Source organism: Corvus hawaiiensis, unplaced genomic scaffold (assembly GCF_020740725.1).
Source record: "Corvus hawaiiensis isolate bCorHaw1 unplaced genomic scaffold, bCorHaw1.pri.cur scaffold_32_ctg1, whole genome shotgun sequence".
NCBI lineage: Eukaryota > Metazoa > Chordata > Aves > Passeriformes > Corvidae > Corvus > Corvus hawaiiensis.
In genome coordinates this window covers 640444-664481 of record NW_025963366.1, presented here as the reverse complement: position 1 = coordinate 664481, position 24038 = coordinate 640444, and the positions used below count along the sequence as shown (strand labels likewise).

General features: G+C 55.8%; 1 protein-coding gene and 1 long non-coding RNA gene across 2 annotated transcripts in view; both read left to right on the top strand.

Moving 5' to 3' along the window:
- LOC125320969 (zinc finger protein 208-like) overlaps positions 1-24038 on the top strand; it is a 430705-nt gene that overhangs the window by 77096 nt on the left and 329571 nt on the right. The window contains 1 exon segment of the mRNA XM_048293401.1: positions 14927-14937. Within this exon segment, the coding sequence (XP_048149358.1) occupies positions 14927-14937 (11 nt within the window).
- Positions 10935-11991, top strand: LOC125321017. Its single transcript, XR_007201393.1, has 3 exons — positions 10935-10971; positions 11369-11437; positions 11852-11991. It is a non-coding gene; the product is annotated as an uncharacterized LOC125321017 (long non-coding RNA).

Sequence of the window (24038 nt, the reverse complement as noted above, 5' to 3'; positions counted from 1 at the left end):
TCTCCTGCTGCCCCTTCCCTCCCAGAGCTTTCCCTGTGGGACACCCCAGAGCTGAGCCCATCCCAAACTCTCTTGGGTCCCAGCACAGTTGCCCCTATTCCCACTCAGGCACTTTGAGAAAATAGGGCTGGGCACTGACCCCTCTTCCAGGACCCCGGAATCAGGGAAAACAGGAATGTGGGAGGACTTTGAGTCAAGGGTAGGCAGCTGATTGGGATCTGCAGTCACTGGAGACACTGGGGAGCACTGGGCAATGCTGATCACCCCAAGACAAGGCTGAGGCTTGGGAAATGGCTCAGGTGTGCTTCTTCCCACAGCCAGACCACTCCATTCCCTTTCCTCGCAGGCCCCAAAACAGTTTCACCTCCAGCCCCAGAGCAGAGTTCAGAGGGGAAAATGTCCTGCCCTGACCCTCCCCCTGTCCCACCCACAGCCACCGTGCCCACACAGAGCACCTGGCTCCAGCTCTGCACAGCTGCTCCACATGCAGGGTGCCAGGGACCCCATCCCCAGTAAGGCTCAAACTCCAGCACTGTGCCTGGATGCAATTTGCTGCAGGTCCCCAAAGGCCCTTGTCCACACAGAGAGTCTCTGCAGTTCCCTGGCCCTGGGCCCAGGCCAGCGCTGGACCTGAGTAGGAAGTGCCCATCCAAAGGGAAGTGGAGAAAGAGGGGCTTGTCCCCAGGCAGCCACTCGGAACTAATTGGGCAAAGAGAGGTGTCCTGTGAGGAGGAGGGATGATGGTCCCCTGCCAGCATCTCTGATAAGCCCTGTTTACCCATGGCCCGAGGCACCAGGAAGACATTCAGACTCCTTGGGCTTCCAAGCTGTTAAAATCCACTGAGAAGTGGTTCCTGAGAGCTGTTCAGGGCTGTGATTCCTGTTGGATGTCCTGGCATTAGTGAAGGGTTCTGCATCTGTCTTTCCCAGGGACACTGTGGATCCGTTTGAGATGTGTTGTGGGCATGCTGGGAAAGCATTTCAGGCGCCTGCCTTGACTCTTTGCTCTGGAACTTCCCAAGGAGCCGCAGGGCCCACGGGGGAAGATTTTCCTTGGGAGTGTTGCTGCTTTGTGCCCCATGGAGGAGAGAGCAGAGTGTCCCCATGGGGGATTCTTGACCTCATGGACAAGTGCTGTGACGTCATTGGTGTGCTGACATTGGTTTGGACAAGAATTGAGGAAGTGTCCACAGGGTCCTAATTAGAGAACGTTGGCCCAGGAGAGCTCCAGGCTGCCTTGGAGATCAGTGCCAATCAGGGGGATGGCATTGGACAGCTGCTGACCACGTGCCAACGGCCGTGGGAGAATGAGCTGGACACACACAGAGGCTCCCAGTGCCGGCAGATTGGCCCCCAGCTGCAGGGACGCCATGGGAATGTCCCTGCCTCCCTCGGGGCTGTGTCTCAGCCCTGCAGAAACTGTCCCTGCTCTTGTGCCAGCATTTCAGGAAGGATGAGTTTCCCCTCTCCTAGCGACTGCGTCTTCTGTAAAAACAATTGACAAGAGGGTCCTCAGCACAGGAAAGACTCGGAGCTCGTGGAGCACTTCCAGAGGAGGCCACCAAGATGCTCGGGGGACTGGAGCAGCTCTGTGACAGAGACAGGCTGGGACAGTTGGACCTGTTCAGCCTGGAGCAGAAAAGGCCGTGGGGACACCCCAGTGTGACCTTTCAGACTTCAAAGCACCTCCTCGGAAACATGTGGAGAAATGTTTCCGGAGGGCCTCTGTCAGGGGGACAAGGGGAGATTGTTTTCAACTAAAAAGAGAGTGGGTTCAGAGCAGAGATAACGGAAAATTCTTGATGCTGAGAGTGGTGAAACACTGGCACAGATTTCCCAGTGAGCTGGTGGATGCCCCGTCCCTGGAAACATTCCAGACCACATTGGACGGGGCTCTGAGCATTCTGATGGAGTGAAAGATGTCTCTGCTGCCACCCAGAAGGAGGCCCTGCCCTGTGGTGTCGGCTACCGGAGTGCTCGGTGTCTCTTGTAGGATGCAATTCCCCCAGGGAGCAGAGGGAACACACAGCACCACTGGGAGCAGGGGCATCCTGCCATGGAGACAGGAATATTCTGGATGCAGAGGCTCAGGCTGCCCTGTTTGGCTTCTGTGTAGATGGAGACAAGTGTCAGAAGAGACTGAGAACCAGGAGCCCCCACCGTGTCTCTGAGTCCCCTTGATTCCCTGAGGCCCCACAGTGTCACAGGTTCTCCTTTGGGCCACGAGGTCGCACGGTGTCACAGGATCCCTCTGGTGCCATGAGCCCTTGTGGTGTCACAATGGTCCTTGGTTCCACGAGGCCCCACATTGTTACAGAGTCCCCTTTCTGCTGCGAGGTCCCACATTATGTCAGGGTCGCCTTGGCTCCATGAGGCCCCACATTGTCACAGGCTCCCCCTTTCTGCCATCAGGTCTCACATTGTCCCAGGGTCCCTTCGGTTCCATGAGGCCCCACAGTGTCACAAGGATCCCTGGGAACCACGAGGCCCTCAGGGATCACAATGGATCCTTGGTTCCATGAGGCCCCACAGTGCCCCAGGGCCTGTGGATTCCACAAGATCCTGGAGTGGCACAGGGTTCCTTTGCTTCCACGTGTCCCCGCGGTGTCACAATGTCCCCATGGTTCCAGGAGGCCCCGCAGTGTCACAGACGAGCAGCACTGGAGTGGGAGCAGCACCAGGGGAGGTTTTGCAGCTGTGCTGGAACAGCAGCAGCAGCAGCAGCCACGGAGCAACAGTGGAACAGCGGTGGAATGCAAGTCCCGTGAGGAGCGGCTGAGGGAGCTGGGGTTGTTTATCCTGGAGAAGAGGAGGCTCAGGGGGGACCTTCTCACTCTCTACAACTCCCTGACAGCAGGGGGCAGCCAGGTGGGGCTCGGTCTCTTCTCCCAGGGACCAGAGACAGGACAAGAGGACACAGCCTTGAGCTGCAGCAGAGGAGGTTTAGGCTGGAGATTAGAAAGAGTTTCTTCACAGCAAGGGTGATTGGGCATTGGAATGGGCTGCCCAGGGAGGTGGTGGAGTCGCCGTCCCTGGAGGTATTCAAGGAAAGACTGGATGTGGCACTTGCTGCCATGGTCTGGTGACAAGGTGGTGTTGGGTCATAGGTTGGACTGGATGATCTCACAGATCTTTTCCAAGCTGGTTAATTCTGGGATTCTGTCATTCAGTGCAGCAGCGGTGGAACCTTGGTGGAAAAAGAGTGGGAAATGGCCCCGCAGCTGTGGAGCAGCACCTGAGATGCCCAAGCTGCGGGACACAGAGCGGGTCTGAGCGCTGTGTCCTGTGGGAGCTGGCCCCACACACCAGAACCATGCCCGTCAGGCTGACCCAGAGCAGGGGGCAGCAGCAGGAATTGCTGCTGGGCTGCGGAAGGGGCAGATCCAGCGCGTTTGATGGTGACTCGGGGGTTGGATCCTGGTTGTTGGCGGCCACCTTTGGTGGTAGCGGGACACTTTCAGTTGATCTGAAGTCGTGAACTCAGGAGAAAGTCAGCACAAAAGGAATCAAGTGGCCTTTTCTGCTGCAGGGAAACGCATCTTGGTAGAGGTTTAATGATTTCTGATGTAGGAAGCAAACGGAGTCAATTTTTGGCCTGTGGTTTTGTTGTAATCCAGAAACAGTTTCCAAAATGATGCAATTTGTGGTGAAAAACCAGGAACGTGCCTCAGCATCGGGATGTTGCACACTGAGTACAGAGCTGTTTGTGGCGGTTATGATCAAGAAAACAATTGGAATTCTTGTCCCTATTTCACTCTTTCTCCCTCTCTCTCTGGGAATGAGTCTCCAACACTCCCTGCAGCTCTGCTTTCCATGATCTGCTCCTCTGGAGTTGGGCTTGGCCAGCTGAGCAGCGGGAAGCAGGAGGATAATGGCCCATTCCAACTGCAGACTTCCTTTTTGTAGCCTCTGGATTTCCAGCATTTAGAAATGGTCATGTTTTAAACTGTCTGACCAAATCCCACTTCTGCCCTGGCAGAAAACCCTCCTGTGGCCCTGTTTGGGAACGGACCCTCGGAAACACCTCACTGCAGATGACTTTTGGTTGGTTTTGCTAAGGGATGACAAGAAGATCAGCACAAGGAGGAAGGCTGAGGGAGAGGGAAGGACCAGTTCCTTCCTTTTGTCTTCCCATTGCAAAGTCTCCTGCAGAGGTTGTGCTGCAGCCAGAGACTTGCCGGGCCAAGGGCTGAGGGAAACGATTCAGCTGAGGCACTTGAGGCATCTTGTCCCCGGTTTGTAGCCCTGGATCTGGGAGGGGACTCAGCTGCCCCCCTTGCACCCCACAACCCCCCTGAAATGGGGGATTCCTCCCGCCTCTGCCAGGTGCCCCTTATCCATCCCTAGCCTGGGTGCTCCTGGTCTGAGCTCCCATGGTCATTCTGGTGGTGGGGAGCAGGAGGGAGGAGTTCAGAGCAAACCTGGGAGGTGCCAGCAGGCTCAGAGATGTGTGGAGGTGACAGTGAGACAGTGATGGGATGTGCAGATGGTCACGGGGACAGGACAACACCTCTGGGATCAACTTCTTGGAGATTTGGGGGAATTTCCTTAGGAAAGCACACACGGACACAGACACACGGACACAGAGCGTAGCTTTGCCAAAAGGGTGTATTGATTAGTCAGGGGCAAATGGCCCTGGGCTCAAAGGGTTCAGGGGATTCCTCCAGGGATGATCATCTCCTCATTCCACTAGTAGGGAAAAGGACACCGTAGTCCTCACAACTCGCAATCCTAAAAGACATTCGCAGAAGGTGACCTCTGGTGCCCACTGGGACATGAGAGGGGCCTTGGCCCCAGCCCTCTCCCTGCAGGCACTGCTCACCTAGGCATCCAGAGAGGCAGCCAGGCGCTTCACCCGCAGAAGAGCCTCCAGCTTTTTACACAGAGCAGGCTGGGGACAAAGGCAGCGTTAGAGACACACTGGGGGCACTGGGCTGCACTGGGAGGAAAAGGGAAAGCAAAGGGGTCCTTGGGGAAGGGGCCTGCGGGCAGCAATGGGGTGCAGGAGCTGCTGTGCTCCTGCCCAGAGGCAGTGGGGTCCTGGCCAAGAGGCACAGCTGGGGCAGGGGCTGTGGCCTGGGCCTTGCAGAGGGTGCTGGGGGGCCTGGGATGGGAATGCAACAGGGGCCCTGGGCAAGGGGTTCCCTGGGAAGGATCCGTGGGGCAGGAGAGGTGTCTGGGGTGTCAGCAGGGCTGCACTGGGCTGTGCTGGGGCAGCATGGGATGGCCTGGGGTGTGGTGGCCGTGCGAGGGGAGGGTCTGACACCGGCAGAACTCCTGGTACCCACCTGAGGCGTCTTCAGGATGTCGACATTGTCTACATCCACCTGCAGAGAGACCAGGAGATCTCGCTGGTCACTGGGATGTCCCCAGTGCCAGCAAGGGATGGGGGGGGACCAAAGTGCCCCCCAATTACCAGAGGGGATGCCCTCCAGTCCCAGCCCCCCACTCACCTCCTGGAGATCATCTTGGGTTCCTTCCAGGAGTGCCTGGGAAAGGACAACAAAGGCTTGGTCTGGATTGGACCTTGTGGGGCTGAGGGGGGAACACGGGTGCAGGGAGCAGGGCGGAGGCAAAGGGATGGGAATTCAGGGCCTCCAAGGAGATCTGTTTGGAGCTGGGGGAGACCCAAAGACACTGACCTGGGGTAAATTGAGGAGCCAAGGGACGTGGCTGGGGCTGTAGAAGGGGCACGGTGTAAGGTACAGGGCAGGAGAAAGGAATTGTGGTGTAGGGACATGGGAGTGCAAGGGAGGGGCTTGGTGGGGAAAGAAGAACGGGGATGGGCGAGGACAAAAGCGACAGGACTGAGAGAGGGTTTGGGAGCTGGGGGTGAGTCCAGGAATGGTATCAGGAGACAGCGCTGCAGTGGCCAGGAAGAAAGGCAAAGGACTGGGGGGGGGCATGGAAGGAAAGGGCTTGGGAATGGTCAGTGGGAGGGCATTTGGGGAGGCTGGCTAGGACACAGAGGAGAGAGCCAGGAGGAAATTCCTGAAGGGACACCAAAAGGGTGGGATGAGAGGCCAGAAAGGGCAGGGTGTGGGGACATATTTGGCTGGTGCCTCACCTTGGCCTGTGCCGGGAGGCACAGCAGGATGGAGAAGAGCAGGGCCACGTTGAGCACAGCCACCTTCATCTTCCTCTCGCACTGGGCAGCGCTGGCTGAGGCTGCGCCGGGCCCGGAGCACCTTTATCCCTGCCGGGACTCCTCGCTGCACCCTCCCCGACAGCCCCCAGGCCAAAGCCCGGCTTGGCACAGCCCCCAGCCCTGGCCACAAGCCCGGCCCTGGCACAGAGTCCATCCCACCTGCGGCACGCATCCAGCCCCCTTGCCTGGCATCCCTCCAGCTTCCTGCACGGGGCAGCTGCCCCTGGAATGGCCCAGGCACCTGCGGGGGCCAAGGCCCTGGGGGGGGTAGGGAGCCAAAGGCAGCTGGGGACCCTGTGGGGACAACCCCCACTCCACCACAATCCATCCTCCTGCAGCCCCCACAGCCAGATCCCCCATCTCCCGCTGCCCCTTCCCTCCCAGAGCTTTCCCTGTGGGACAGCCCAGAGCTGAGCCCAGTCCCAGACCCAATATGTGGGAGAAGAACAGTGTCATGGGCAATGTGATCAACCCCATAACTGGGATCTCCAGTCACTGGAGACACTGGGGAGCGCTCAGGAGTACTGGGGGTGGTGATCAGCTGCATACAATGCTGAGGCTTGGGGAATTACTCAGGTGTGGCACTTCCTAAATTCACACCACCTCGTTTTCTTGCATTGCAGGCCTCAAACCGGTCCCATCTCCAGCCCCAGAGCAGAGTCCAGAGGGGAAGATGCCCTACCCAGACCCTCACACTGTCACACCTGGGCACACCAGAGCACCTGGGGCCCGCTCTGCACAGCTGCCCCACACATGTGTGCTTCCAGGACCCCATCTGTGGGATATGCCCAGCTGTACTACCCATCCCCAACAAGGCTCAGACGCCAGCACTGTCCCTGCCTGGGACATGCCCACAGCTCCCCAAGTCCCTTGTTCCCACAGAGGGTCTCTGCAATGTCCTGGCCCTGGGCCCAGGCCAGCGCTGGACCTGAGCAGGAAGTGCCCATCTAAGGGGAAGTGGAGAAAGAGGAGCTTGTCCCCAGGCAGCCACTTGGAGCTAATTGGGCAAAGAGAGGTGTCCTGTGAGGAGGAGGGATGATGGTCCCCTGCCAGCATCTCTGATAAGCCTTGTTTGCCCATGGCCCAAGGCATCATGAAGACATTCAGACATCTTGGCCTTCCTAGGGATGTGCAGCTCCTTGGGCAAGTTCCAGAGCAAAGAGTCAAGGCAGGCGCCTGAAATGCTTTCCCAGCTGGCCCACAACACATCTCAGATGGACCCACAGTGTCCCTGGGAAAGAGAGAAGCAGAACCCTTCACTAATGCCCTGGAATGTCAAACAGGAATCACAGCCAGGGACAGCTCTCAGGAATCACTTCCCTGTGGGTTTTTCCTTCTTGGTGATGCCATGATGATTTTTTGCCTTTTTTATCTATACCTTTTATATACCCTTTTATATAGCTTTTATGTGTCCTCAGTGCTTTTAGCATGCATACTTGTAGTTCCTTAAGCCTGATAATTTAGCATAGTCCTAATATTCCGTTAAGCCAGGAGAACAAACATCTTGGAAGCCTCACACTTAGGGCCAGAAAGTCCTATGCTATCCTGAGAAACCAAGGTCCTCCCTAGAACATATTCTGCAAACTAAGATAGGGCCATCCAGGGCGGAATTCCTCGGGATGGGGGGATATCACACTATTAATTTAAGCTTCTCATTGGGGAATCTTTGATAGATATGCTAATTTGCAAGGTCTATAAATTGTACACACGATCCATCGTGTGTGGGCATTTTGGGTGCATTTCCATGTGCATTTTGGTGCATTCCACCTGGACGAAGTCATGCACCTTAAGATCCTTAAATAAATACCAAGGTAAAAAGCCTTTTTCCCTTAAACCGTGTTTGGTTCTTAATTTTAAGACCAGGGAAAGGCAACATTGGAAGCTGGGACAGGCATCTGGATCCACCTGAGAACAAAGCAAGAGACACTGGGAATCTTTGAGCCTCAGGCAAGGCTCCCATGGGCTTCAGAACCCAAAGCAGATTTTTACCCACAGCCTTTGATTTGCAGCTTGGGTGTCCTCAAAAGATTTCTCCTCACACCTTTCTAGGCAGATCACTAAACCAGAGCAGGATTTTCCTGTCCCAGGGGCTGCTCGATGGTTTTGGAAGTGGATGGGTCTGGGAAGCACAGCTGGAAGGAATGTGGCACATCTCAGACAGAGGAGGAGTTTGCAGAGGAACCGTGGGAGCCTGTTGGAAGCTCGGGGGCTCATTGGGAGAGACCAGATCCCTCTCAAGAAACGGGACACCCGTGTTCCGGCCAGCCTGGGAAGGAGGACTTGAAACTGGCAACGACAGGGGAAGGGCAGAGTTCCAGAGAGCACCCAGACAGCAAGACAAGGATCCCATGGGGATAATTCAGGAAAGGAAGGCAGCCCAGGAAATGGCCACAAGACAGGTCAAGGGGGTGTCCTCTTGCATCCCTCCTGGGATACAGACACTCTCCAATGCCTCGCTGAAGGGCCTGGATCCCAAATCATGAGGGATGGGAAGAAAACCCAGAGACTGAGAGATGTGCGGTTGTGAGACTTGGATGTCTCCAAGAGATGGAGGGATGGCTCCATGGTTGCAGTGCTCTTGGGAATGGCTCCAGGGGTTTCAGAAAAGCAGGACAGGAAGGGGAGTGGTGGAGTTGCCATTTTTGAAGGGTAAGTTCAGCCCTCAGGAATCTCTGACCCAGGAGAGCAGGGAGAAGGAATGGTGAAACAAAGACATTCCCATGGCTCTGCCTTCCTGTGTCCCCAGCTCTGCCCCCCTCTACAGGCTCTCCCTGCTGCCAGGCCTGCAGGGAGCCCAGGCTTCCAGGCTGCCTTCAGCTCCTCTATGCACAGACTTCCCCTCAACCCAAAATGTCTGAATGTCTTCCTGGTGCCTCGGTCCCTGGGCAAACAGGGCTTATCAGAGATGCTGGCAGGGGACCATCATCCCTCCTCCTCCCAGGACACCTCTCTTTGCCCAATTAGCTCCAAGTGGCTGCCTGGGGACAAGCTCCTCTTTCTCCACTTCCCCTTAGATGGGCACTTCCTGCTCAGGTCCAGCGCTGGCCTGGGCCCAGGGCCAGGACATTGCAGAGACCCTCTGTGGGGACAAGGGACTTGGGGAGCTGTGGGCATGTCCCAGGCAGGGACAGTGCTGGCGTCTGAGCCTTGTTGGGGATGGGTATTACAGGTGGGCATATCCCACAGATGGGGTCCTGGAAGCACACATGTGTGGGGCAGCTGTGCAGAGCGGGCCCCAGGTGCTCTGGTGTGCCCAGGTGTGACAGTGTGAGGGTCTGGGTAGGGCATCTTCCCCTCTGGACTCTGCTCTGGGGCTGGAGATGGGACTGGTTTGAGGCCTGCAATGCAAGAAAACGAGGTGGTGTGAATTTAGGAAGTGCCACACCTGAGTAATTCCCCAAGCCTCAGCATTGTATGCAGCTGATCACCACCCCCAGTACTCCTGAGCGCTCCCCACTAGTGTCTCTAGTGACTGGAGATCCCAGTTATGGGGTTGATCACATTGCCCATGACACTGTTCTTCTCCCACATATTGGGTCTGGGACTGGGCTCAGCTCTGGCGTGTCCCACAGGGAAAGCTCTGGGAGGGAAGGGGCAGCGGGAGATGGGGGATCTGGCTGTGGGGGCTGCAGGAGGATGGATTGTGGTGGAGTGGGGGTTGTCCCCACAGGGTCCCCAGCTGCCTTTGGCTCCCTACCCCCCCCAGGGCCTTGGCCCCCGCAGGTGCCTGGGCCATTCCAGGGGCAGCTGCCCCGTGCAGGAAGCTGGAGGGATGCCAGGCAAGGGGGCTGGATGCGTGCCGCAGGTGGGATGGACTCTGTGCCAGGGCCGGGCTTGTGGCCAGGGCTGGGGGCTGTGCCAAGCCGGGCTTTGGCCTGGGGGCTGTCGGGGAGGGTGCAGCGAGGAGTCCCGGCAGGGATAAAGGTGCTCCTGGCCCGGTGCAGCCTCAGCCAGCGCTGCCCAGTGCGAGAGGAAGATGAAGGTGGCTGTGCTCAACGTGGCCCTGCTCTTCTCCATCCTGCTGTGCCTCCCGGCACAGGCCAAGGTGAGGCACGAGCCAAACAGGTCCCCACACCCTGCCCTTTCTGGCCTCTCATCCCACCCTTTTGGTGTCCCTTCAGGAATTTCCTCCCGGCTCTCTCCTCTATGTCCTAGCCAGCCTCCCCAAATGCCCTCCCACTGACCATTCCCAAGCCCTTTCCTTCCATGCCCCCCCCCAGTCCTTTGCCTTTCTTCCTGGCCACTGCAGCGCTGTCTCCTGATACCATTCCTGGACTCACCCCCAGCTCCCAAACCCTCTCTCAGTCCTGTCGCTTTTGTCCTCGCCCATCCCCGTTCTTCTTTCCCCACCAAGCCCCTCCCTTGCACTCCCATGTCCCTACACCACAATTCCTTTCTCCTGCCCTGTACCTTACACCGTGCCCCTTCCACGGCCCCAGCCACGTCCCTTGGCTCCTCAGTTTACCCCAGGTCAGTGTCTTTGGGTCTCCCCCAGCTCCAAACAGATCTCCTTGGAGGCCCTGAATTCCCATCCCTTTGCCTCCGCCCTGCTCCCTGCACCCGTGTTCCCCCCTCAGCCCCACAAGGTCCAATCCAGACCAAGCCTTTGTTGTCCTTTCCCAGGCACTCCTGGAAGGAACCCAAGATGATCTCCAGGAGGTGAGTGGGGGGCTGGGACTGGAGGGCATCCCCTCTGGTAATTGGGGGGCACTTTGGTTCCTCCCATCCCTTGCTGGCACTGGGGACATCCCAGTGACCAGCGAGATCTCCTGGTCTCTCTGCAGGTGGATGTAGACAATGTCGACATCCTGAAGACGCCTCAGGTGGGTACCAGGAGTTCTGCCGGTGTCAGACCCTCCCCTCGCACGGCCACCACACCCCAGGCCATCCCATGCTGCCCCAGCACAGCCCAGTGCAGCCCTGCTGACACCCCAGACACCTCCCCTGCCCCACGGATCCTTCCCAGGGAACCCCTTGCCCAGGGCCCCTGTTGCATTCCCATCCCAGGCCCCCCAGCACCCCCCGCATGGTCCAGGCCACAGCCCCTGCCCCAGCTGTGCCTCTTGGCCAGGACCCCACTGCCGCTGGGCAGGAGCACAGCAGCTCCTGCACCCCATTGCTGCCCGCAGGCCCCTTCCCCAAGGACCCCTTTGCTTTCCCTTTTCCTCCCAGTGCAGCCCAGTGCCCCCAGTGTGTCTCTAACGCTGCCTTTGTCCCCAGCCTGCTCTGTGTAAAAAGCTGGAGGCTCTTCTGCGGCAGAAGCGCCTGGCTGCTGCTCTACATGGATAGGTGAGCAACACTCGGGAGTCTCGTGGCCCCAGAGGGTCCTGGGGGTTTCTGGAGGGATCCCAGAACCTGCTGGGTGTTGCCAGAACTTGGGGACGGCAAAGGGACATGGTGGGGGGTTGTCCCAGATCCGTGTCCCAAGTGTGCTGGACAGAGCGGCCCCTAAGTCTTTCCTTGTCACTGGGGAGCTGTTGGGAACCCGACAGTCCCCATGTGGGCAGCAGGATTACCTGGAGATTTTGGGGCATCCTGGGGCTTGGGGGGGTCTTGGGGTTCTGTGGATCTGAGGAGCAAAATCCTGTCCTGGGTCTATCCAGGGCTCCAATTCCCTTCTCCTTCATGACAGGCATGGGGACGAGGACCCTCTCCCATCCCATTGGACACAGGGGGATCACATTTTGATGTCTGTGTTTTTAGATTGAACCAGGTGGGGAAAACCATGTCCTGTCCCCCTCCCGTGGAATGAGGAGATGATGATCATCCCTGGAGGAATCGCCTGATCCCCTGTGAGCCCTGGGCCTTTTTCCTCAAATGGCCAATAAACCCCTTCAGCAAATTTACACTCCGTGTCCATGTGTCTGTGTCCGGGCGTGTTTTCCAAAGGAAATTCCCCCAAATCTCCAAGAAGTTGATCCCCGAGGTGTTGTCCTGTCCCCCTGACCATCTGCACATCCCATCACTGTCTCACTGTCACCTCCACACATCTCTGAGCCTGCTGGCACCTCCCAGGTTTGCTCTGAACTCCTCCCTCCTGCTCCCCACCACCAGGAATGACCATGGGAGCTCAGACCAGGAGCACCCAGGCTAGGGATGGATAAGGGGCACCTGGCAGAGGCGGGAGGAATCCCCCATTTCAGGGGGGTTGTGGGGTGCAGGGGGAGCAGCTGAGTCCCCTCCCAGATCCAGGGCTACAAACCGGGGACAAGATGCCTCAAGTGCCTCAGCTGAATCGTTTCCCTCAGCCCTTGGCCCGGCAAGTCTCTGGCTGCAGCACAACCTCTGTAGGAGACTTTGCAATGGGAAGACAAAAGGAAGGAATTGGTCCTTCCCTCTCCCTCAGCCTTCCTCCTTGTGCTGATCTTCTTGTCATCTCTTAGCAAAACCAACCAAAACTCATCTGCAGTGAGGTGTTTCCGAGGGTCCGTTCCCAAACAGGGCCACAGGAGGGTTTTCTGCCAGGGCAGAAGTCAGACCTGTGGGATTTGGTCAGACAGTTTAAAACATGACCATTTCTAAACGCTGGAAATCCAGAGGCTACAAAAAGAAAGTCTGCAGTTGGAATGGTCCATTATCCACCCTCTTCCCGCTGCTCAGCTGGCCAAGCCCAACTCCAGAGGAGCAGATCATGGAAAGCAGAGCTGCAGGGAGTGTTGGAGACTCATTCCCAGAGAGAGAGGGAGAAAGAGTGAAATAGGGACAAGAATTCCAATTGTTTTCTTGATCACAACCACCACAAACAGCTCTGTACTCAGTGTGCAACATCCCGATGCTGAGGCACGTTCCTGGTTTTTCACCACAAATTGCATCATTTTGGAAACTGTCCCTGGATTACAACAAAACCACAGGCCAAAAATTGACTCCGTTTGCTTCCTACATCAGAAATCATTAAACCTCTACCAAGATGTGTTTCCCTGCAGCAGAAAAGGCCACTTGATTCCTTTTGTGCTGACGTTCTCCTGAGTTCACGACTTCAGATCAACTGAAAGTGTCCTGCTACCACCAAAGGTGGCCGCCAACAGCCAGGATCCAACCCCCGAGTCACCATCAAACGCGCTGGATCCGCGCCTTCCGCAGCCCAGCAGCAATTCCTGCCGCTGCCCCCTGCTCTGGGTCAGACCGACGGGCATGGTTCTGGTGTGTGGGGCCGGCTCCCACAGGACACAGCGCTCAGACCCGCTCTGTGTCCCGCAGCTTGGGCATCTCAGGTGCTGCTCCACAGCTGCGGGGCCTTTCCCACTCTTTTTTCACCAATGTTCCACCGCTGCTGCACTGAATCACAGAATCCCAGAATTAACCAGCTTGGAAAAGACCTGTGACATCATCCAGTCCAACCTATGACCCAACACCACCTTGTCACCAGACCATGGCAGCAAGTGCCACATCCAGTCTTTCCTTAAATACCTCCAGGGACGGCAACTCCACCACCTCCCTGGGCAGCCCATTCCAATGCCCAATCACCCTTGCTGTGAAGAAACTCTTTCTAATCTCCAGCCTAAACCTCCTCTGCTGCAGCTCAAGGCTGTGTCCTCTTGTCCTGTCTGTGTTCCCTGGGAGAAGAGACCGAGCCCCACCTGGCTGCCCCCTCCTGTCAGGGAGTTGTAGAGAGTGAGAAGGTCCCCCCTGAGCCTCCTCTTCTCCAGGATAAACAACCCCAGCTCCCTCAGCTGCTGCTCACGGGACTTGCATTCCACCGCTGTTCCACTGTTGCTCCGTGGCTGCTGCTGCTGCTGCTGTTCCAGCGCAGCTGCAAAACCTCCCCTGGTGCTGCTCCCACTCCAGTGCTGCTCGTCTGTGACACTGCGGGGCCTCCTGGAACCGTGGGGACATTGTGACACCGCGGGGACACATGGAAGCAAAGGAACCCTGTGCCACTCCAGGATCTTGTGGAATCCACAGGCCCTGGGGCACTGTGGGGCCTCATGGAACCAAGGATCCATTGTGATCCCTGAGGGCCTCGTGGTTCCCAGGGATCCTTGTGACACTGCAGGGCCTCATGGAACCAAAGAGACCCTGGGACAATGTGAGACCTGATGGCAGAAAGGGGGGAACCTGTGACACTGTGAGGCCTCATGGAGCCAAGGCGACCCTGACACAATGTGGGACCTCGCAGCAGAAAGGGGACTCTGTAACAATGTGGGGCCTCGTGGAACCAAGGACCATTGTGACACCACAAGGGCTCATGGCACCAGAGGGATCCTGTGACACCGTGCGACCTCGTGGCCCAAAGGAGAAACCTGTGACACTGTGGGGCCTCAGGGAATCAAGGGGTCTCTGAGACACAGTGGGGGCTCCTGGTCCTCAGTCTCTTCTGACACTTGTCTCCATCTACACAGAAGCCAAACAGGGCAGCCTGAGCCTCTGCATCCAGAATATTCCCGTCTCCATGGCAGGATGCTCCTGCTCCCAGTGGTGCTGTGTGTTCCCTCTGCTCCCTGGGGGAATTGCATCCTACAAGACACAGCGACCACTCCGGTAGCCGACACCACAGGGCAGGGCCTCCTTCTGGGTGGCAGCAGAGACATCTTTCACTCCATCAGAATGCTCAGAGCCCCGTCCAATGTGGTCTGGAATGTTTCCAGGCACGGGGCATCCACCAGCTCACTGGGAAATCTGTGCCAGTGTTTCACCACTCTCAGCATTAGAATTTTCCCTTTTCTCTGCTCTGAACCCACTCTCTTTCAGTTGAAAACAATCTCCCCTTGTCCCCTTGGCACAGGCCCTACGGAAACATTTCTCCACATGTTTCCGAGGAGGTGCTTTGAAGTCTGAAAGGTCACACTGGGGTGTCCCCACGGCCTTTTCTGCTCCAGACTGCGCAGGTCCAACTGTCCCAGCCTGTCTCTGTCACAGAGCTGCTCCAGTCCCCCGAGCATCTTGGTGGCCTCCTCTGGAAGTGTTCCACGACCTCCGAGTCTTTCCTGTGCTGAGGACCCTCTTGTCAATTGTTTTTGCAGAAGACGCAGCATGGGGTGGCCCCTGCCAGGCCGCTGAGCAGGGACAAGGAGGCACTGAGGCCCCAGGGCTGCAAGGGTCACTTGTCTCCTGCTGGCCTCAGGGCCAGGGACAGCAGCCGTGGCCAAAGTGCTGCACAAGTTGGCTCTGTCAGGGCCTTGCAGCTGCTGCCCATCCCTCTGCCCTCTGCAGCCCAGGCTGTCCCACGCTGTCCCTGCCCTGCGCCTCTGTCCCTGCAGGCTGTCCTCATCCCCCCGGCTGCTCCAACTTGCCGGCCCCTTCCTTTGCTGGCAGCTCTGCGTCCTGCCTGCCTCTGCCTGGGCACACAAAGCCTTGGGCTGCTCCAGACTCCTTCTGGGGGACGTGTTGCAGCACAGCACTTCCCTGGGAGGGAAAGACCTTTCTCCTGGTGTCCAGTCTGGAGCTGCCCAGCTGCCCTTGGTGCCATTATTTCTTTGTCAGGCTGTTTTATACAATGAAGAAAAGCTCCTCCATCTTTGAAACCTCCCTCCAAGCCCTCCCAGGCTACTTCTCTTCTGTCCTCAGTCTCCACAGAACTGAGCCCAGGGCCCTCAGCTTCCACCTGCTGGTTTTGTGATGAGGCCTCCAAAGCCCATCTTGGGAGATTTTTGGGTTCTCTCTAAGGTCTTTGAAAATGGAAACATAGTGATCGAGGTCCAAGATAAATGGAGTGTTATTTTTTCCCAAACCTTGCAGTGACAGAACAAAGGGCAATAGCTTTAAACTGAATGAGGGGGAATTTAGATTTGATCTAAGGAGGAAATATTTGACAGTGAGAGTGGCACAGAACTGCAACCATGCAAGCCAGAGAGCGATGCTCCATCCCAAAATTCTTCAAGGTCAGGAGGTTTGTGCCAACCCCTCCACTCCCCAAGGATGGAATTCCTGTTGTGGGGGTTCTCTGATGTGCTGTGTGACCTCACAAAGCTTCTGGCCAGAATGTCTGCTGGGGGCCCGCCAGGCTGCTGCAGTGGCAGTGACCTCACAGCCATCACCATTCCAGCCCTGTCCCCTGGGCCTGGCTCTCCCCTTTCCTCTCTCCTGGTCTTGTCTCTGCAGGGATGAGTGGTTTTGTGATGAACACCTTGTCCCCAAGATATTCCTGAGACCAATCATTTGTCAGTCAGGCCCATGTCACAGCAGTGACCTCATTTTCAACTCGCTCAACTCCTCATGTCTGCTGGAGCCCACATTGAGCAGCCAAAGCCAGCCCCTGCTTTGGCCTTTCCCTCTGCCCTGCCCCAGGGCCTGACAGAGCCAGGCGGCCGCAGGTGACCTTGAGGTTGTGCAGGGCTCAGGCACAGGGGCTGTGCCAGACTCAGTGCTGAGCTCACACTCTGTGGGGTGGAGCAGAGCCCAGCCAGAAGTCACCCCCTGAAGCAGCAGCTCTGCCATGGTGGCCACTGGGCCGGCTTGGCCAGGGAGGCTTCTGGCCATGCCCTGCAAGGAGCTGCTGCTGCCAAGGTGCCTTTGGTGTCTCAGGCTCTCCCTGGCACAGCTCCCACTCCGGCACTCTGCACTGAGGCCTTCAATGTCTTGGGCTGGCCTGGGGCTCCTCCTGCAGCAGGGTCTGCCCTGGTCATGGCACAGGAAAGGCAGTTCCTGCTGGAGCAGGAGGCTCTGCCTGGAATGGGCTCAAACAGCTCCAACAAGGCCCTGTTTGCAGAGCCCCCAGTGGGGAATGCAGAAGGGAGGTCCCGCTGCTTTTGGGGTGAAGAATGCAGAACCCAGCCTGACTCCTCCATTTCAAAGTTCAACATCATGAGAGGGAGCTGCAGCTGTGGCAGAGCTGGTAAAATCCCTGGAGAAAGGAACAACCAACCAAGTGACGCCACTGAGAGCTTCTCCAGAGCTGTGGAGTTGGCACAGCCTGGGCACATCTGACTGACAGGGCAGCACGTCAGACTAGAAAAGCCCTGTCCCAAATTTTAATGGCAATGTCTTCTGACATTTCCCTTCTTGGGGGTGGTGGAGATCCCTCCCTGGAGTGGGGACACTCCTCAAGGTCACTGCTCAAGGCCGAGTCACAGAGATTTGCCTACGGTCATTGATCTGGGTGAGTGACATCAATCTCTGCTTAAGGACTGGTTTTGCTTTAATACAAGTGCTTCAAAATTGCATCCTAGAGCACTAGATTGTAATAGTTGTTACAGCTCCTATACTGTGCAGTAAATAATTCTGATTAAGATCTTTTTCTCTAATCATGAGGGTAATCAATTAGATCTGTATTTATATAAATAGATCTGGTTTGCTATTACTCATCCCGTGGGACAATTTACATAAAGCTTCAATTCCACCTGTCCAATCCTTGCCAAAAAACCATAAACCCTTGCCAAAATCTGGGGCTGGGATTGGATCCGGCCGTTCCCAGGCTCCCCTCACTGAAGGAGTTTAGAAAGCCTGGGGGTCCTGGAGGGATTTGGGGATCTATGGGGAGTGTTTGGGGGTCCCTTCTGCACCTCATAACCCAGTGGCAGCTTCTCTAATAAACATCGCCTGAAGCTCCCACTCTGCCCATGACAGGCACGCTGTGAGTGTCTGTGACATCCCGGCTCTAGGGCAGCCTGGGGACTCCTGGATGTCACCATGGAACCCCTGTGAGTGTCCGTCACCTCACGGTTCTTTAGGAGCACGGGGATTTCACCACTGGACTCCTGTCACTGACTGTGACATCCCGGCTCCTTGTCAGCATACAGACACGTCTGTTGTCACCATGGAGCCCCTGTGAGTATGTGTGAGCTCATGGCCCTTTGGAAGAAGACACCCTTTGCATTTCACATGAAACCCCTGTGACCAGGTCTTTAGCAGCCCAGAGACCCCTGAGATGTCACCGTGGAGTCCCTGTGGCTGTGTGTGACTAATGCATCTTTAGGAGCCTAGAGACCCCTGGGATATCACCGTGGAGCCTCTGTCACTGCCAGTGACCTCGTGGCTCTTTAGCAGCCTGGAGACACTTGGAATGTCACCGTGGAGCCCTTGTGAGTACCTGTGACAGATCAATGCCCCAGCAACATGAAGTCCCCTGGGATGTCACCATGCAATGGCTTTGACTGCCTCTGACCCCACGGCTTTTTATCATCCCAGGAAAAGCCTGGGATGTCACCACGGAACCCCTTTGACTGCTTGTGCCGTGGTTTAGGAATGATATTCCCCCATTTCATGCTCCTACTAAAACCGTGGCGCCTCTCACTCCCCTAATGCCTCCCATGGAAAGCACAAAAGACAAAGATCCTGGGCTGGGATAAGAACAATTTACTGGGAACAACAATGAGATAAGGAACAAACAGGAAGGGCAACAATATTGATAACAGAAGGGATAAGACAAAGAAGTTACTTACAGGGAAAACTGCAACACCACCAACCCTGCCCCTGTGTTCACCCAGGTGCCTGTGGAAAACCAGAATAAGGAGATCACCATCCAGGTGTCTTCCCAATGTGGATCACCAGGAATGTGGGTCACCAGCTCTCTTTGCAAAGTGGGTCCTCTGATGGAGGATGATGATGGGGCAGCAGACAAAGCTTTTCCTGCAGTTGGGGCGGTCCCAGGGCTTCCCTTACCGGTGGCTCTGCCGGTGATTAGTCAAGTAAGAACTCCGAGTGAAGCTCTTCCCACACTCAGGACACTTGTAGGGCCTCTCCCCAGTGTGGATGCGCTGATGGGGGACGAGGCTAGAGTTGCGGCAGAAGCCCTTCCCACAGTCGGGGCAGCGGAAGGGCCTCTCGTCTGTGTGAATCCGCTGATGCAGGAGGAGTTTGGAGCTGTCCCGACACCTCTTGCCACACTCGGGACACTCGTAGGGCTTCTCCCCGGTGTGGATCCTCTGGTGGTGAATCAGGGCCAAGCTCCTGCTGAACCTCTTCCCACATTCCCCACACTTGTAGGGCCGTTCCCCTGTGTGGGTCAGCTGGTGGCGGATCAGGCTGGAGCTGACATTGAAGTCCTTCCCACATTCCAAGCACTTGTAGGGCCGTTCCCCGGTATGGATCCTCTCGTGGCGGATCAGGTGGGACCTCCAGCGGAAGCTCTTCCCACATTCACCACACTCATAGGGCTTCTCCGTATCATGAAGCTGCTCATGGACCACCAGGTCCGAGCTCTGGCTGGAGCTCCAGCTGCCATCCCGGCACAGGGTGGGTCTTTCCTCCTTGGAGCACCCTGGCCTGGGTTTGGAGCCCCTCTTTGTATGGCATCTTTGGGGCTTTTCCTTCCCGTTGCGTTCTTGTGACGTGGAGCCACTCAAAACGACCTCTTCCACAAGACTCTGTCGGGGGAATTTGCCCTTCCTGGTCTCCATCCTCAGCTCATTGTCTGGGGGAGGAAGAACAAAGAGAGGATGAGATTTGCTTCCATGTCAGAGGGAAGGGGAAGGAGATCCCCCAGTTCATCCTTGGCAGGATAGCGTCGGCAGCAGGGTTGTCCTGCAGCCAGGGGTGATGCTGGGCTGAGAGATGGAGCAGAAGAGAGGGGGAAAGGGGCAGTGACTTCTGCCTCACCTGTCTGGCTGTCCTGGGGCATCTTCCTCTTCCTCACAGCTTTCTCCTCCATCCGGCCAAGGTTTGGGAATGGGAACTCCTGCAATGGGGAAAAACAAGGTGTGAGCGCATTGGGTTGGGCGTTCCTCCTGCCCAAGTCCATCTCTAGAAGTCACCGGGCCTCTGGTGTCCATAAAAACCTCCAAAACACCAAGATTCAGTTCAAAAGAAGCCTCCTGCGAGTTCCCCCTCTCTGGTCTCTCTACTTTGAGCTTCTGGGGGCTCCCTCGTGTCCCTGCTGCTGGGGGTCCTGAATGTATTGGGTTTCCCCCACCTGCTTGGTCCCCACCCACCCCAGGCTGCCTGGCGTCCCTGGAATTCCAAGGCTCCCTCCACTTTGGTCTCCAAACTTGGAGATCCTTTGTGTCCCTCTTCTCTGGCATCCCCTCACTTAGGAATGCTGGGGGGCTTTGGGAGTCCTGGGGTCCCTTCTCCCCTTATTCTCTGCTTCAGGGTGCCAGGGCTTCAAGGCATCCCCCCTTTCCCACTTCAGGGTCCTGGCAATCCTTGAGGTCCCCCCTCTCTGAGGTCCCCACTTCAGGGTGCAGGCAATCACAGGGTTCACCCTCTCCACATTCCCTCTCCTCCAGATTGCCGGCATTCCCCCAGTCCCGATATTGTTCCTCTCTGCTCTCCTCCCTCTGCGGGTCCCAAGGTGCCCCTGCTCTGGCTCTTCTGGGGGGTCCCACAACCCCCTGGCTCTGGGCTGAAAGCAGCAGTGCCTGACCCAGGAAGGCCAACTCTCACTGTGGGGTCGGGACCTGGCATCCCCCCGCTCACCTTGGGGGCTCTGCTGGCATCAGCTACCAGGACTGCCAGAAAAACCCTTCCTGGGGACACCCCAGCATCCCCCAGAGGATCTTTTTGCCTCAGCTTTGGAGTCCTGCAAGCTCCAAACAGCCCCTCCCAAAAAACACTGTGCTGCTTTTAAGGGAAACTGGCAGGAGAAATGAACCCGCCTCAACCACCTCAAGAGAGATTTCCGGTCAGGCTCACAATTCATTAAAGAGATTACAATAAACACAGCAATCAAGAGAAAACGGGTTTTAAGCCACAAAGACTGAGTACAACCTGGCACCGTGCTGGTCAGAGTGGTGCTGGAGATCCTACCACGTGGTGGTCACAGTCTTGTCAAAAGTGCTGGTCCTGTGGAAGTTCTGCTCCTCCTCTGGATCCCTTGAGCAGCAGTGGTTTCCTAGTTCCCCCAAGCCAGGTTTTATATGCTCAGGTTCAGGTGGAAATGCTCAGTACCTCCCCCAGGTCAGGGAGGTTCACAATGGAATGATGTCATTCTCTGAGTCACAGGATATTTTGGGAGTCCTTGATTGTCTAAGTCCTTGCAGCTGCCCATTCTGCTGGTGGATAATGACCAATTAGCAGAGAAGTCCCCTCAGGCTGGGTGTGACTGCTGGTTGTTGTGGGTTTGTTTTTCTTTTCAGGAATTTTGTCCCATCTGAAAGGAAGAGGCAGTGAGGGCAGGGGGTTGCCCAGGAGACAATTAGGGGCAATTAGGAAACAAAAGAAATGGCCACGCCTCCTCACATACCATGGTGATGGCTCAGCCAGAGAAACCAGAGTTTGGAAGTGGTGGCTGGGGAGTGAGCTCTCTGGCTGGGGGGTTGGTTCTCAGCAATCGCAGAGATCCCATGAGAGGTTGGGGGCAAACCGAGACTTTGCTGATGTGTGGGGTCTGGGCTCTGCCCCCTTTGCTCGGCAATTGGAGGCACAGCGGTCACCTGTGGTGCTCGCAGTGGGTGCCTGTCCTTACCAAGATGGGGCTGCACTGTGCCTTGCTCTTGGCGTCTGCCCCCTTGTTTTACTGCTTCTCCTGGCTGCCGACACCAACTGCTGCTCAATCAGATCTGCTGCCTTCACCACTTCTGCCAGCTGCCGGTGAGTGACGCTGAGGTCCAGTGCTGCCTGATCGGACCTGCCTGCCTTTGCTGTTTGCTGCCCGCTGCCGGGGTTGGTGCTGAGACACATTGCTGTCCCGTGAGGCTGCAAAAGGAGAGCTGTCCCCTGTGCCCTCTTGCCCCAGCTGCCACTGCCAGCTGGAGAGGCTGCTGCATGGAGTTACCGAGGAAGCTGCCGCTGCTGCATCGCGTGAGCAAGAATGCTGAGAAGCGTGGAAGAAAGCTGATTACACAGGATCTGAAAACAGGAAAGGCGTCCTGTTTGTCAGGCTGCAAGCCTTCAGAAAAGAATGACAAACTGTCAAGACAACAGATTTATTAGGGGACTGTAACTGGTTTTTGAGCGAGCAGCTAAAACAGTTTCTCACACTCAAAAGTATGAACGCTCTCTAACTTTACAATAAACCTGATTCACTTACACCTACCTTGTGTCTCTTGCATCCATACATCACAATACCCAACCCGTCATCCTTCATGCTCAAGTACAAGATGGCATCACAGGTACCTGCAGGTAAGTGCAGCCATTCCTTGAGGGTTGATCAAACTTTTAGGTCAAGGGCCTTGAGGAACCCTGCTTTCAGCTCTGAATGGTCAGCCAGGTAGGTCACTTGAGGGATGGTATATGTTTTTGGGCTATCCATTTTTTGATTCCTAGAGTTTGAAGAGGGACTTTACCAATTCACTGTAACCAGAATGTGAGTTTTGTAGATAGGATGCATTTTGCTACACCAATCCAAGGGTCAATCTGCAGGCCCAGATCTTTTTCAGAGTCACCGGGGCCAGTCATGTTCAGGACTGTGCCGGTGATGGTCCAAGCAGTGCAGTTGTTGATGCTAGAAGAGTCCTTTGTTTGCTTGATGGAAAAGCCGTGGCACTCTTCCCCTTGTGTTTTGAGACCGGGGAGATTGCAGAAGGTCTCTAATATCTTGATGTTCTGCTTCATGTTTTCCCAGGAATCGCTCAATAAGACCAGATCGTCTGCAAATGCCATCGCTGTGACGCTGTTCATTCCCCAGTGGTACCCTCTGCCACTCTCTTCCAGCTTGCAAAAGGCAACATTGGGTTGCCCTGTTTGACTCACACCTGGATCTGGATGTGGTCTCTCTGTGTTTTCTTTGTGGTGATATATGTACGGATGTTCTCATACATATTGCTCACCAAGCTGATGACATGAGGCTCCACTTCCCTTTGCTGCAGACCATGTAGAATGTGCTGGTGGCTGACGGTGTCAAAAGCCTTAGTGATGTCCACAAATACAACCCCCAGCGGTTTGTGATATTTTTTGGCAGACCGAATTACTGTTTGCAGGAGTTTCACATTTTCAGAGCATCCTGCCATTCTTATAAAGCCTCTTTGCCTTGGGTTGAGGGAGCATGCTTTAGTCGACCTTGCTGTTAATATTCTGGAGAACAGTCTTAACAGGATGGAGCCAATCATGATGGGTCTCCAGTTATTAATGTCTTGGAAATGTTCTGGTTTGGTTGACTTTGGTGTTAATACAGTCCTGCATCCCCTCACCATGTCCGAGATTTTACCTGCTGTTAACCAAAGGTTGACTATCTCCATGGTCTGGGAAAACTCAGGGTCTGTCTTCTTGAGGTCCTTTAGGGTAATCCCGTCTGGACTAGGAGCTCAGCTTTTGCTCATCTCCTGCACACTCTTCTCAGTTTCTTTGGCTGTAATTAAGTCCCTGGAAGCGCTATTGTCAGCTTTCCCATTGAATTTGCAAGTTCCCAAGGCTCTTAAACTTTCCAGGTGTTTCCCATCTGTCTTTAAATGCCACACAAATTTCACTGGGTAGAATTTTGCAGGACAGGCATTCAATGTCATGCAGAGTAATCTTGGCTGATTTCCCCCAATCTAGATGGAATAGGTGCTGGAAGTGCACCTCTCCTGATTGCTCTCTTAGTCAGCCACTTCTGGCAAGGTCTTCAGGAGTTTTCTTCCTGGGTCCCTGCTTTGTTCTTATCTCGGGCTGCTGTTCTTATCTCGGGCTGATGTTCTTATCTGGCTTATCATATTGATGCATCTGAAGCAGCCCTGGGCTGACTCATTGGCCAGTGATGTCATCTGCTGGCCATTAAGTACCTGCTTGAATGCCCATGGGAAGGAGTTGAGTTTCCCAGCTGAAAGACTTTGACTGAAAGTTCTCTGATAATGGGCCCGCAGCTGCCCTTCCCTCTGCTGGTTGATGTTCCCAGCTGTTCCTCCTCATTATCTGGCCAATGACTCATCCCAGCTGCTGTTCCCATGCCCACAGCTGGTTCCCTGGGCAGCAATCTCCTCTTATCACTCATCTGCTTCCCTGTCTTGGACAGAATGTGTTTGGCAATGAGTTTACTGATGGTTTTGTTTCCCCAAAACTGAGCCTTCAACCTTATCAGCAGATGCTCTTCCTCCTTAGACCAACACCTTTTGTGGGCGAAACATAGATTTAAAAGAAACATAAAGAGTTTAGTTATAGG